General features: G+C 39.8%; 2 protein-coding genes across 4 annotated transcripts in view; one reads left to right on the top strand and one right to left on the bottom strand.

Annotated features, from left to right (window-relative positions):
* Positions 1–328: 328 nt before the first annotated feature.
* LOC140249912 (uncharacterized) lies at positions 329–12,034 on the bottom strand. The gene is made up of 5 exons (XM_072332188.1): positions 12,024–12,034; positions 11,256–11,831; positions 9,489–9,530; positions 8,557–8,594; positions 329–428 (listed from the first exon to the last, which is right to left on the bottom strand). The coding sequence occupies exons 1-5, from the start codon at positions 12,032–12,034 to the stop codon at positions 364–366; spliced, it is 732 nt and encodes a 243-aa protein (XP_072188289.1). The 3' UTR covers positions 329–363.
* MMS22L (MMS22 like, DNA repair protein) overlaps positions 11,414–12,973 on the top strand; it is an 86,280-nt gene continuing 84,720 nt past the window's right edge. Inside the window, exon 1 of one of the 3 annotated variants that reach the window (XM_072333619.1) lies at positions 11,414–11,573. The gene's annotated coding sequence lies outside the window, so the exon portion shown is untranslated. Of the gene's footprint in view, positions 11,574–11,674; positions 11,694–12,973 lie in introns of those variants that run through there. The other 2 variants (XM_072333617.1, XM_072333618.1) reach the window with 2 other exon arrangements.

The raw sequence follows: 12,973 nt of genomic DNA, 5'->3' as shown, positions 1-12,973 counted from the left end.
AGTGAGGCAGCTGTCAGTTTAATCCCTCTAGTGTCTAATTCCATTGTTCCAAACTTAAGCTTCTCGTGTCAGACGACAAGGATGGTTTAATGTACTTCTAAGTCATGTAAGTGCACCAGGTAAATTACAGTATACAACTCTCATGATGAAACCTGACGAATCTCTAAAAATATTCTAATTCTTTGCAGCTTCTGTGTGTGTGTTTGTTTACTAAACATACGGTAGACAGAATGAAACATAAGGCATCTTCTGAAGTGGAAAATTACTCCACTGACAGGTGGACAAACTTCCAGTTCTCTGTTCCTGGGAAGAATTTTGCCTCTGGAGGTTTCAGGTCTTGTCATCAGACATCATCACGACTTCCTAGCTCATAAAATCTTGCTCTGTAGGAAGGGTAGTGGAATGCATACTCATCCTTGTATGACTATCTAGAGACAATGTCATAAAAGTAGCATTATTTTCAGTTACCATACTAACCCAGTTCTTTGAAGGCAAGCTACCAGATATCAGGAAGAAAATTCCTCCTTTTTCATCCATGATAGACACTTCAGAACAGTTCTTTTGTATAGTCAAGCCCAAATTTGCTATTACTAACAGCCAGGATGACTGTTTCAGCCAAATTTATTTAACTGATTGCTGTCAAAATAAAGATTACATCATTTTACATCCCTGTTTTACAGATTAGGTTGAAAGGACATCTGCAAAATGAAGGTTACACTCATTTACTTTGGCAAGCGCTTTGAGTTCAACTGATGAAAAATAGTATCTGTAGATATTTTAATAAAGTACTGGCTAATTGCTCATTTTCAGACAACCCATATTGACTTCCTCACACACTTTTAAAAACATTTGTTTTTACTGGTTCCTATTAGACTTTGGAATCCCTTTAAATAAAAATAACCTTAGCTTCTTCACTATTCAATTTTAACTGGAAAAAGAAAGAATGAAGGAAAGAAACAATAGGAGATAAATATACTCTTAGTATAGTTTGCTAAACAGTAGTTCTATGACATGCAGTTCAGACAATCTTATCCAACATGCTGAAATAAATATGGCTGATGAAATATAAATGGATTAAGCAAAGTTTCGGCGCTATATGACTGCATTCATAGCAAGTTCTAAAAAACAATGCAATGGGAAATCATAGTAAAGGCCTGAAAAAAAAAAAAAAAACAACGAAAAAAGCAGTGATGACTTCTAAGAAATGACAAAATAAAAGTAAGAAATTCAGTCCAAATCTGGAAACTTCAACAGAACTCCTCTTAAGACTGAGTAATTTCGTAAATTTACTTTGCAAGTCTAGAAATACAATACTGCTATAGAAAATGTTTAATGTGAAAAATGTTTCTCAGGTCACATAGTAAATGACCCCTTCACTGACTTTTCCTATTCCATTTTAGAAGCCAGTTCCTTCTCTCAGGAGAACCACTATATAGATGCTTAACAGAACTTAATTTCATTGGCAGTTAGAAACATATGTTAATTTCCGTACTTGTTGAGACTAACCAGTTTTTATATATTTACTCTAGTCCTTTGCTAACTCCCTAGAGTATCTAAAAGCCTTCTGGAGTCTTTAAATCATATTAAATAAGCGTAAGACATCACTGGTATGCATTAATAACAAACTAAGAGAGAAAACCTGCGTTAAAATTCATACTGTCCAAAAAGATTTGAACTTCTCTGCAAAATATAGGAAGCCTTCCATTTCTATTACACAGCTGAGGAACTGAGATATAAAGACAAACTGAGCTCCTGAAATCAGACAGATAAACTATGTAGAACGAGAAAATGAATCTGAGCAATTGCATTTGTATGCTTTTCAAAATAACATGTCTGTTTTCTAGGTTGCTAAGTAAGGATTGAGATATGCAGAGTACTTTTTCTTTCCACTACAAAAATATCGGTAATAAATTCAGAGAATAAAATCAACAGCTTTGTTTATTCAAGATTTGTGAAGAACCTAACAGTTATCCGAAAGTTTCATTTTGGCAGGCTGCATTGAGGTAAAGAGCACAAAACACTGAGAGAATGACAACAGAGTATTACAAAGCTAAGACAAGAGTGGACAAAATAGTATACATTTGAAATCACACATGCAGTTTATCAGAGATCCATGTTCTTGAATGATTATTGTAATCCTCACAAAGATATTTTGCCTCTTTAGACCCCTGTTTGATAGTGTGACTTACATTCAGTATCTTTATGTGACAAACACATGAATACCCATACAGATCATTGATATGCTGTCTGGACAAGTCAGGAGAACAAGAGCTTCACAAACTAGCAAAGCAAGAACCCAGTCTTGTTCGCCAACATTATACAGACAGACAGTATGAATTTGAGATCTGGTATCACAGAATAATACTCTTTTCTGATTAAGTACCTCCATTTAAATTCTCTAAATTACATACACACTCAGTGCTGGTAGAATATATTCTGTTTTTAAAAAATAGTAGTCCATGATATGGTTTAGCCAGAGGTTCTTCTGTTTCAAACTGGACTGCAGAGCTGTGCCTTCCATCTGCCTATGTCTCTCTACATTTGATACCATCAAATATACAGCAGATAACCAGAAATCTACCCTCCAACCTCTAAAACATATGAATATCTTCATATCTTAAAAGCATTAATTTCTTCCATGACTGTGCATCACCTTCTCCACCACATTCTTTGAACACACTCCTTGTTGTTGTTGCCTAATCTTTATTGTCACCTTCCAGCTTGACTTTGATTCTGAGGCCTGCTCACATTTATATTCAAGAGCTCATGGGTCTGAGTTGTACTATTTTCAGACACATTTCCATATCAGTCCTTGTCCTGCAACCCCTCATGGATCCCATTTCACTCTTGCCTTTCAGCATCCCAACCCCTTTGCACCACAGTGCCTCCACCCTGCTTTATGACCTCTTTTTCATATAAATTTTTTACTCCACCAGAATCAGTCTCAACCAAAAACAAAAAAAAACCCAACACTCAGTCTAATCTAAACTGGTACAAACCTTTAGCCATACCTACAGAGTATGTCACACAGAAGAACCAACTTACATTCCCATGAGACAGAACGCTTTCAGCATAAATGTTATTGAACCTAGTGTATTTTTGATGATGAGGGAGAAGGAAAGATAATAAATGGAGAACAACGAACAGAAATATTTTCAGAATAAGTTCTGTATTGCCCCAGTTCACTCTTACTTCCAGCTTCCTACAACCCCAACCTCTCATGTTTCCAGGACCCAGATGAAACTCTATTGCAGTTTTTGTGAGTTGAAAAATCATTGCATTACTAGGAATTAAAAGAGTAGCAGCTAAAATAACTATTCAGTGTGCATTATTTGTATAACTACTGTTACACTTATTTATTGTACTAAGATAGAACCTAAGATCTCTCTGTTTGGGTTTGCTACAAGCACAGGAATAAAAACAGTATTTTCACTAGAGACCTTAAAATCTAAATACAGAGATACAAGAAATAGGATACAGATAGAAAATAACAACAACAAAAATAAAGATAGTGTGATAGGGAGAGATTTCAAGCCAGCCTTTTGTCAACTTACGTAGCAACATAACAAAAGAGAATATAAGGAGGGATGCTTTGGGAATAGTAAAAGCCTCCTGAACTTCAAACAGAGCATGGGGAAAAAGTTTAAAAAGAATGGCTGAAAAGTTAATAAGTGAGCAATGGAAAATGGACCAATCTTTTTAATTAAGAATATGAAAGAATTCCTAGCACGAGAGAAGGTTGTAGAGAACATTGAGAGTACAGATGAAATGTACAGATGACAAAACAGAACAGAAGCTGGTTTCAAGTAGCAAGATATTTTGTGCAGCATTAAGAATCCTTACTACTACTTTTTTTCTGGCCTTCTATGAATGTAGATAAGGACTGTAACATTTATGGATTTACATTTTATAGAAGATTGAATATTTGAATGCACACAGTACATTATGCTATTTCTAGTTCAACTTCACACACACACAGAAAACCTGAACTGAGTTTATAGTATGAATATTTATCACTATTGTACTTTATAAAATCTATAGATGGGCTCATATCTAGGTTGGCATCCTTAAAATTGAGTCAATTATATGGAATTTTACTGAATAGAAAACATATGATCTTGTTATGAAACATTTCATGGAAAATATTGGTAAACATGCATGCATTTGAGATTACTATCAGAAATTCTGATTACTGTCATTTCATTCTCTTATAGTAGAGAAACAAATAAGTTTGGAATTAAACATATTCTCAATAACTTTCTATTTACTCTGATTATGTGTCTCTTTTAGTTAGCCTCATCTGTCATTCAGGTTAAAACAGTGACTCAAAAGTGAGACACCCTGGCATACGTGTATCTATTATTCTTTCTACAATGTAGTACTCCCATTGTTTTTTGTGGAAATCATGCATTTGAAAGGAATGCTTTATTTGGCTAGATTAAGAGAAGACATTTGGAAATACTTAAGTCATCATACAACTTCAGAACCTAATGCTTATTACGTACTTGAGCTTGAAGCAAGATGAAAAACACCATAAAACTGCACACCTTTAAATATATGAGGAGTATATTTGCTCCGAAAGTAATGCCTCCTGCTTTATGATGATGTCCCACAACATCAGAATCAGATGTTGGTTGTATAGCAGTAGAGGTTGTACCTTCCCACCAGTATTCCATTATGTCTGGATGCCATGTGACATATGGCAGCAGAGGAGAAGCCTGATACAATGATGTCCTATGTGGAAGTGCATATGAATCAAAGATGTGGCAGTGAATTCCTCCATGTGGAAAAAATTGCTCCCATTGACATTCAGTAATGCTTACTCAGCATTTATAGACACCAAACAGTGGATGTGAGCACAGAGAGAAGGTGGGTAGTGCATTTCAGCAGCAGTGACAAGAAAGATGACATGAAAGACAAGCCATGCAGAACTGTCATGATAGAATGGACTTATCATGACCAGAGAACTGGGTATGGAGCTCCATACCAGCTTCAATGCATTGGAAACAGTGGTGGCAGTGTTGGACTACTGCAAAGTTTGTGCTAGGTGGGTCCTACAAAAGCACACACAGGTTGAACCAATATGAGACTGAGGGGTGACAGTGTCCTGGATCACATTCTCATCTCACAAGATGTGGTATCACTTCTACAAGCCAGAGTCAAAACCATAATCTGTGAAGTGGCAACATGTGAATTCCTCATCAAAGAGCAAGTTCCAGCCCTCAGCATGTAAAGAGACATGCACTGTCTTTTGGGCTAGGAAAGTGGTGAGCCCTCTGGATTTCCTGGAATTCAGACAACCAATCACTCTGACTGCTAGACTGCAATACTGACCAACTTGAAGACTCAAGTTTCCAGAGTCTGGCCAGAGAACAAAACAACTTTTCTCCTCCAAAATAAAAATGCTAGACTCCATATTAGTTTGAAGACCACTGACACTGACAATCTTGGCTGGACTGTCCCACCACATCCACTGTATAATCCAGATTTGCCACCTTTGGACTTCCTTCTGTTTGAGATGATGAAAAATGGAGTGTGGGGCAACATTTTGGGCTCCCCAGTACAAAAAAGACAGGGATCTCTTGGAAAGAGTCCAGCGGAGGGCCACAAAGATGGTGAAGGGCCTGGACCATCTCCCCTATGAGGAGAGACTTAGGGAACTGGGTCTGTTTAGCCTTGAGAAAAGAAGGCTGAGAGGGGACTTGATCCAGGTTTATAAATACCTGAGGTGTGGGAGCTATAGTGGCGAGGCTGGTCTCTTTTCAGTAGTGCGTGGGGACAGGACTAGGGGCAATGGGCTGAAACTCCAGCATAGGAAGTTCCGCACGAATGTGCGCAAGAACTTCTTTACGGTGAGGGTGACGGAGCACTGGAACAGGCTGCCCAGGGAGGTGGTGGAGTCTCCTTCTCTGGAGATATTCAAGACCCGCCTGGACGCCTACCTGTGCGACGTGGTGTAGGGAGCCTGCTTTGGCAGGGGGGTTGGACTCGATGATCTCTAGAGGTCCCTTCCAACCCCTATAATTCTGTGATTCTGTGATTCTGTGATTTTCCTAGCAATTATACCATCACAGAAGTTGTGAAACAGAGGCTCACTTCCACCTGTGTGGATTTTTATAAGCAAGGCATGCAGGCTCTTGTTCATCACTGGTGAAAATACATAGCTAATGATGGTGACTATGTTGAAACGTTGTTTTGTAGCTGGCAACTTTCTCTATCAAATACTACTATTGTGCTCTTCATAGCTGTTGTAGTTTCCAGGGAGATAAATAGGAGGCATTACTTTTGGAGTTACCTATGTATTATGGGCTGATTTTCCTAACTTTTTTTAGATTACAATTACTCAAAGTTAAAAATGTTTTTTCATCTTTTTAATATTAAGATAGGTAAATAAATATAAATTACATCTCTACAAAAAAGCTCACAATATTCTTAAACATTGAAAGTAAATGCACATACTAATTAGATACCTGTATAATCACATAAAGAAGCACTTCTTTGTGATTACAGTACACATCTATATACCACCAAGATGCTTTAGAACAGTTTTGAGCATAAATGTTTTGTCACAGTGCTTCTAAAACTTGAAACAATACATGGAGGATTGAACCTTTTAGATATTCTTTTACGGATGATGGCTCATCACTGGGTATGATCAAGTCATAACAAGGTACCATTAAATCATGACAGTTAAGGGTAACAGATACTGGATACCGCTGAAGCATAAACTTTAGAACTAAAAACACATTCAAATACATAGTGCATCTTTTCATATTGTTCTAGACTGTTGTTGGAACACCATGCCTGAGTCTGGAACAGTGCATTTAAAGAGAGAAGAAACAGGAAGAGTTCAGATGAAAGCAACAGGTATTAATGATCAAAAATGCCAGAAAACAAAAGAAAATGACCTTAAGATTTCCTTTTTCTAAACAAGAAATAACAGGTTGGGATTGTTTAAGAGATGAAAACAATTAGAACATGATTAGGGAACTGCAATATGAAAGTTTCCTACAAGAAACAAAATAAGTTCCCTGTAACTCCAGCACAAAAATAAATAAATAAATAAATAAAAATAACAGTCTAAAGTAAAATTCAGCAAGGCAGGCTTCCTATCAGAAACCAGGAAAAACATTTTAATGACAAGGCTAGTGAAACACTAGAATAGATTATTACAGTAAGTAATCACAACAGATCTTTAAAGAGAACAGTCAGCTGGCATCCATTAAAACAAACTTTATTGATCTTGGCTTTGAAGAAAAAATGACAGGGTGGATACGACACCTCCTTGGAGTCCTTTTCAGCTGTATGATACCAATACCATACATCGGTACAATCTGATATGGAATATTGACTTGGAATGAAAGTCATACTCTGCAAAAGATTCAAGTCAATCTCTTCATGCATATGATCACTTGGTTTCTGATGCAAACATCTATTTATGTATCACCTAGCTACACTGATTTAGTCTGAAGCTTCCTTATTTAATAGTTTAATAATAATTACTTTCAGGTTTGGGCTATATATAAACATAATGTCTAATCCAGTCACAGTGTATAGGACTTCGCTTGCAAACAGCAGTGACTCACTAACTGGTTCCAAGGCCTTTAAACCAGACAACAGCAGCAACAGCTGATAACACAGAATTACAGATGTAGTCTTTAATGGCAAAGTTCAAAAGGAATTAGCTTCATGTTGTTTACCTTCAAAATTCTAAGTGTACCCAAGATTCTTTATCTGTACATTACTATCTTTTGTGTTACTTGTGGTGTTTTGATGTTGTTTGACTTTGTTTTCTTTTAAGCCTAAGACATTTAATGGTAGACCATTGTTAATAATTAGAGTAACAATCCTGTAAATACTGCACAAGCATATGTTTACTTCAGAGTAGTTTTTGTAGAGTTATCACAAAATAATTGCATAAGCTTCCCAAGTTCATCTGTTCTGTCTCCAGTAACAAATTCTGCTTGTCCAAATACAAGAACTCAGGATAAATGTACAGTTGGCAGCCTGACAAGCCACTAAACATTCTCCAATTTCATTTCAACAAATTGCTTACATTTGAATCCTCTGACATAACAGCAGGTAAGTGATATGAGAGGGAAAAAACAAACAAACAAGCAAACAAAAAAACACCAAACAAACAAACAAAAAGCATTATACATTATGTTTTGGATGGTAAGAACTGAACTGTTAGATAAACACCCTTTATATAATGGAATATATACAATATAGACCATGCTAACGAAAAATGGTACAGCAGCATCAGGTGTTTGCAAAGTTTCTACACCTAACAAAGTAGCTCCCACTCAAAACATTATCATCTGATAGAAGCTACAAACGTCTGTGCTTCAGATAAAACGAATATCTTTAAAATACATGGAATCTGCTAGAGACAATCGTTCTCTGTTGGTGGGTACACGATTGCCCTTTTCACAACCATTAAAAAGATGCACATAGCAGGACTCCCCCTCCAACCTCCCAGTAAGCAAAGTTGCCAAAAAGACAGAGTTAAATAAAGCAGCCGTTTTCCCCTTGGGCAGCCTGTAGCGTACTCACCACGACGGGTTAGTTTTGGAGACTTTCTTCCCCTCCCCCTGCACAGTAAGGGAGAATGGAGAGTAGTTAAATTTGAACTTTCCTGCTTTTGTTAGCATGAGTCACCACCTTAACATTATCTCAACTGTAGACTTTTATCTGTGAATATCTAAGCCCTGTCTTGTGGAAAACTAATTACTGAGCCACTGAGAGGCTTCATAATGTCCTGCATTTAAGTCCTGAACATCATACATAATGCATAGGAAGCAGTCTCTGCACTCTGATTACAGAACACTGTCATTAAGAGAGCAAATTAAAGATGTGAATAATTCACTGGCTGAGCTTATTGTCAGTGCTGCATTGTGAAATTAGAATTTCTAATAAGTACTGCAATTTTTTTAACCCAATTAACACAGAGAACATCTTGAGTCTGATTAGTACAATAAAAATTATTACCTTATTCTTTTGCTTCACAACAGCCAAATTAAATAGTGTACTTAATTATGCAGCATTCATCGCTTCTGTGCTAGAAATAATAACAAAAAAACCTCACTACTGCTTTAATAATACTTCCAATATTTAGGATGCAACTGAAAAACATAGCACACAAATCTCTAAGCACAGTTTCATATTGCAAAGTTACTGTCTTTTTTAAATGACTGCAAATATCAGCAGTCAACCATGATGTCATTGCTGATTTCTTCTTTGGAAACAAAAATGTATTAAAAATAACCCCATAAAATGACCCCCTGAACGAGCTCTGAATATACATTGAGAATTAACTTTCTCCAGGCTGAAACAGAACTCCCTCTCCCTCCCACACCACAATAAAAGCACCACTTACCGACTAGAAACCAAATACACAAACATATAAACATCCATACATCCATTGTTTCAAAAAGAGATGCTAAAAACATACAATGAAAAAGCAAGAACTGAAGCAGCTCTCTTACCTCAGTTCCCTTTTGGCATGGGATAGATCATATCCTTTCATCCTAGAAAGAAGGAAAGTCCAGTTCAACATCCAGCATGTTGATTTCTCCACTCGGTGCCTTCTGCCATGTTAAATACAGAAAATGATCACTGAATTTGCAGCTTTTGTCTCCAAATATTTTTATGCATCCTTTTAGTGTCCAGGACTCCGGGAACCTTCACACATCTGGCAGCAGACACCACTGGCTTCAGCTGCTGCAGTGATGTTTTCCTCATCCCTATTTCAATTCCACCTCTTATTTCCTCCCCATCCTGGGGAAGTTTAATCACTGAGCATAGGTAGGAAGAAAAAAAAAATAGAAAAAAAAAAACAAACAAAAACTGACACTGTAATCATGAGGTTTTTTTTTTCTCCTAGAGACACGGACTGCAGCAAACACCTTGCATCTTTGTCTAGTTCTTTTAGCATGTGCATATAAGAAGGAAGGAAAAAAGGGGCCTGAAAATTATTCAGACACAATGCAATAGACATAGAGACAAAAAGACAGAGAGAGAGAGAAAGAGAGAACTAGGCAGAGAGAGAGGAGAGAGAGGAAATGCTGAGAGGGAGAGGGGGCTGTCAGCACAGATAAATCTGCATATGGAAATCAGGGTTATCCTGGGTACAGTTTTATTTAACCATGATGTACTGTTTTTTTAATTAGATAGGAATTTAGTGGAGGAAATGAGGGATTCTTACACACACAAGAGCAAACACAGCATTTTTAAGGGCAGGAGTTTCCACAGCAAGCTGCAGCACTCACAGCAAAAAGTTTTTATAGCAACTTTCTGGTTGGGAACAAAAGTTTGATGCACTGCTGAAAATTTATACACGCACACACAAAAGCAAAACTGGAAGGGCAGTTTAAAGTGAAATGAAATCAAGACAATCCAAAGTAGTGCAATCATCATGGAAAAGAAGACCTAGAAGCCACCAAGCCCGCGACACTGTTTAGTCCATGACACACAACACAACATTTTAAACTAAGTTTATGCTAGGCACAGTTTTAGAACTTTTTCCCCAGCTCCTGCGCTGTGGTGATTGCCAGAGCCAATGCCAACTTCTGAATCCAGCCAATGCCCTGCTTGGATTTCTGATGTACTACAGACTAAATCCTGGTCTCAGAGAGAACAGCGTGCCTACAGCTGTGAGCAGCACCTGACCAACTGGAGAAGGAAGGACAGAGGCATGAGTAGGACTTCTTGCCTGGAGCTGCTGGGATGGGTAAGGTGGTAGTGATGGAAAATGAGGTTCTGGCACAGGATAGCACTGGATAAGCTAGACTCAAGGAAACCAGGAAAAGAAAAAAAAACAAACAGATAGTGGGAAAGAAAAAAACACACCAAAAAACAGTTAGACTGGGGAGCAGCAGCATGCTTTAGGGGTTCGCTAGAAGTTAAGACATGGCCAGAATCAATTGACAGTGAATGGCCAGGCCGGGTACACCTAGCAAAGCAGTAACAGTAGACTTCTGATCACTGATGAGGACTGTGAGAGCACAACCAACAGCAGCAGGGCTGTATTAAGGGGCTGCCAAGAAACTCCAAGGGAGCAGGTGAGTAAGAAGCACACTGGTATTATAACGGGCTCGGGTGTCAACGGGAAACAGAGGGGAAACACGGCTGTAGCATGTGCAAGAGAAGAAAAGGCACGCGGGCAGAACCGGGGGCAGCCAGAGGGAGCAGCCGGGCGGGGGTGGAGGGGGGAGGAAGCAAGACTCGGATACTGCATTGAGGACAATACGCACAGTCTGCAGGAATAGGGCCTGCCCACCGCCGCCAGGAGCCGCCTCACGGGCGGTGCTTCACCCCGGGGCGGGACAGGAGGCGGGCGGGAGAAGGCAGCCGCAAGCTGACGGGCGGGCGCCTGCCGGGACAGAAGAGAGCCGGGCAGCGGGGCGGGAGGAGGAGAAGGAGAAGGAGGAGGAGGAGGAGGAGCGCCTGGTGGCCAATCGGCAGCGCGGCGCCTGCGCAGTGCTGGGCTGGCGGCGGCGCGCGGGACGCGCGGAAAAGTGCTCCAGCGCGGAAGAGGAGGAGCGGTGGCGGCGGACTCCGGTGGCCCGCAGGTACCGGGGGCGCGGCGCGGCGCGGCACGGCCTGGCCTGGCCTGGCCTGGCCTGGCCTTTTCCGCTTTTGCCTTGCTGCCCTGCTCTTCCGTGAACTGGCACAGCTGTCTCCTTGCCCCGGTCCGGGCTTGTCTTGGGCCTTGGCGGGGAGGCCTGTTGGCAGGCGCGGAGGGAACTCGCCGTCGCGGGGAGGGGAGAAGTCTGAGCGCACGGTGTGGGGCGGTTTGGGTGCCTTGTTGCGAGCAGGCTTTCGTTAGACTTAAAACAACAGAATCACAGAGTTGTAGGGGTTGGAAGGGACCTCCAGAGATCATCGAGTCCAACCCCCCTGCCAAAGCAGGTTCCCTACACCAGGTTTCACAGCGAGTGTTGCTGTGCCTTATTTAATGAAGCTGATGCAGACCGTCCCCTTTACTTGCATGCTTTCACTTGCAGGTTGTGCTGTCACACCTGTGTAGCATCCTGCGCTAAACCGAGTTGCTGAAGGTGTCCTGTCAATTATTAGTGCTTTTAATTATATTTGCTTATTATTATTGTAGAACTCAGTGGCACCTGTTGCCAAGGTCTACTCTCAGCGGTCATATAAGGCATTAGTTCACACGGGTCAGATGTGCAGTGAACTTCTATAGGATGTGATCTTCCTTCTCAGGATTCCAAAAGAGAAATAAAAGCAAAAGGAGAAGTCATGACTTTTATGGAAATGGAAATCCAGCTGTATCAGAATCAGCCCTACAGTCAGTTTCTGAACTTATAAGATTTCAGCATTTTAGGGTTCCATCATTATCACCTTAGGTATATGTAGTACTTCTCAGAAAGAACTTGAGCTGTAGTACTGCTTTAAGGTCATGACCAGCTGAGAGCTTGTAATGCAGGATGTGTTTTCATAGAATGGCTTGCGTTGGAGGAGACATTGTAGGTTGTGTAGTTCCACCCAACCTCCCTGCTTTGGACAGACATTTCATACTGCAGTTATTCTCGTCACAGAACAACTTGTATTTCATTTCTGCCATTTCTTTTACCTTAGTGCTGATGTAACTTCGTGACAAGTCAGTTTAGATTGGATATAAGAAAAATGGTTTTTACAGTAAAGGTGGTGAAGCACTGGGACAGGTTGCCTAGAGAGGCTGTGGAAGCTCCATCCTTGGTGATGTTCAAGGTCTGGTTGGATGGAGCTCTGAGCACTATGATCTAGCTGCAGATGTTCATTGCAGAGGATTTGGACTAGGTGACCTATAAGGGTCCCTTCCAACTCAGATTATTTTATGACTCTGTGATAATTTGAACTGAAACAGAAGAAGATGAGTGTACTTTTTCATAGGATTAGCTTTTTGATTCTTTAATTTGGTGAACCTGTTTTGATTGTGGAAGATGAAGTTGCACAAAACAGCAGAATTATGCGG

Source organism: Excalfactoria chinensis, chromosome 3 (genome assembly GCF_039878825.1).
Source record: "Excalfactoria chinensis isolate bCotChi1 chromosome 3, bCotChi1.hap2, whole genome shotgun sequence".
Taxonomy (NCBI): Eukaryota; Metazoa; Chordata; class Aves; order Galliformes; family Phasianidae; genus Excalfactoria; species Excalfactoria chinensis.
Note: the sequence above shows the minus strand (reverse complement) of the source record. Positions and strands in the feature narration are given on the sequence as shown.

Bases quoted from the DNA above. Each gene is read 5' to 3' on its own strand.
- LOC140249912 (XM_072332188.1), bottom strand. The intron at 9,531-11,255 runs GTGCGTATTGTC...CCTTCTTTCTAG, and splicing joins AGGCCCTATTCCTGCAGACT to GATGAAAGGATATGATCTAT. The intron at 429-8,556 runs GTGAGTACGCTA...CATTGTCTCTAG, and splicing joins TCCAAAACTAACCCGTCGTG to ATAGTCATACAAGGATGAGT.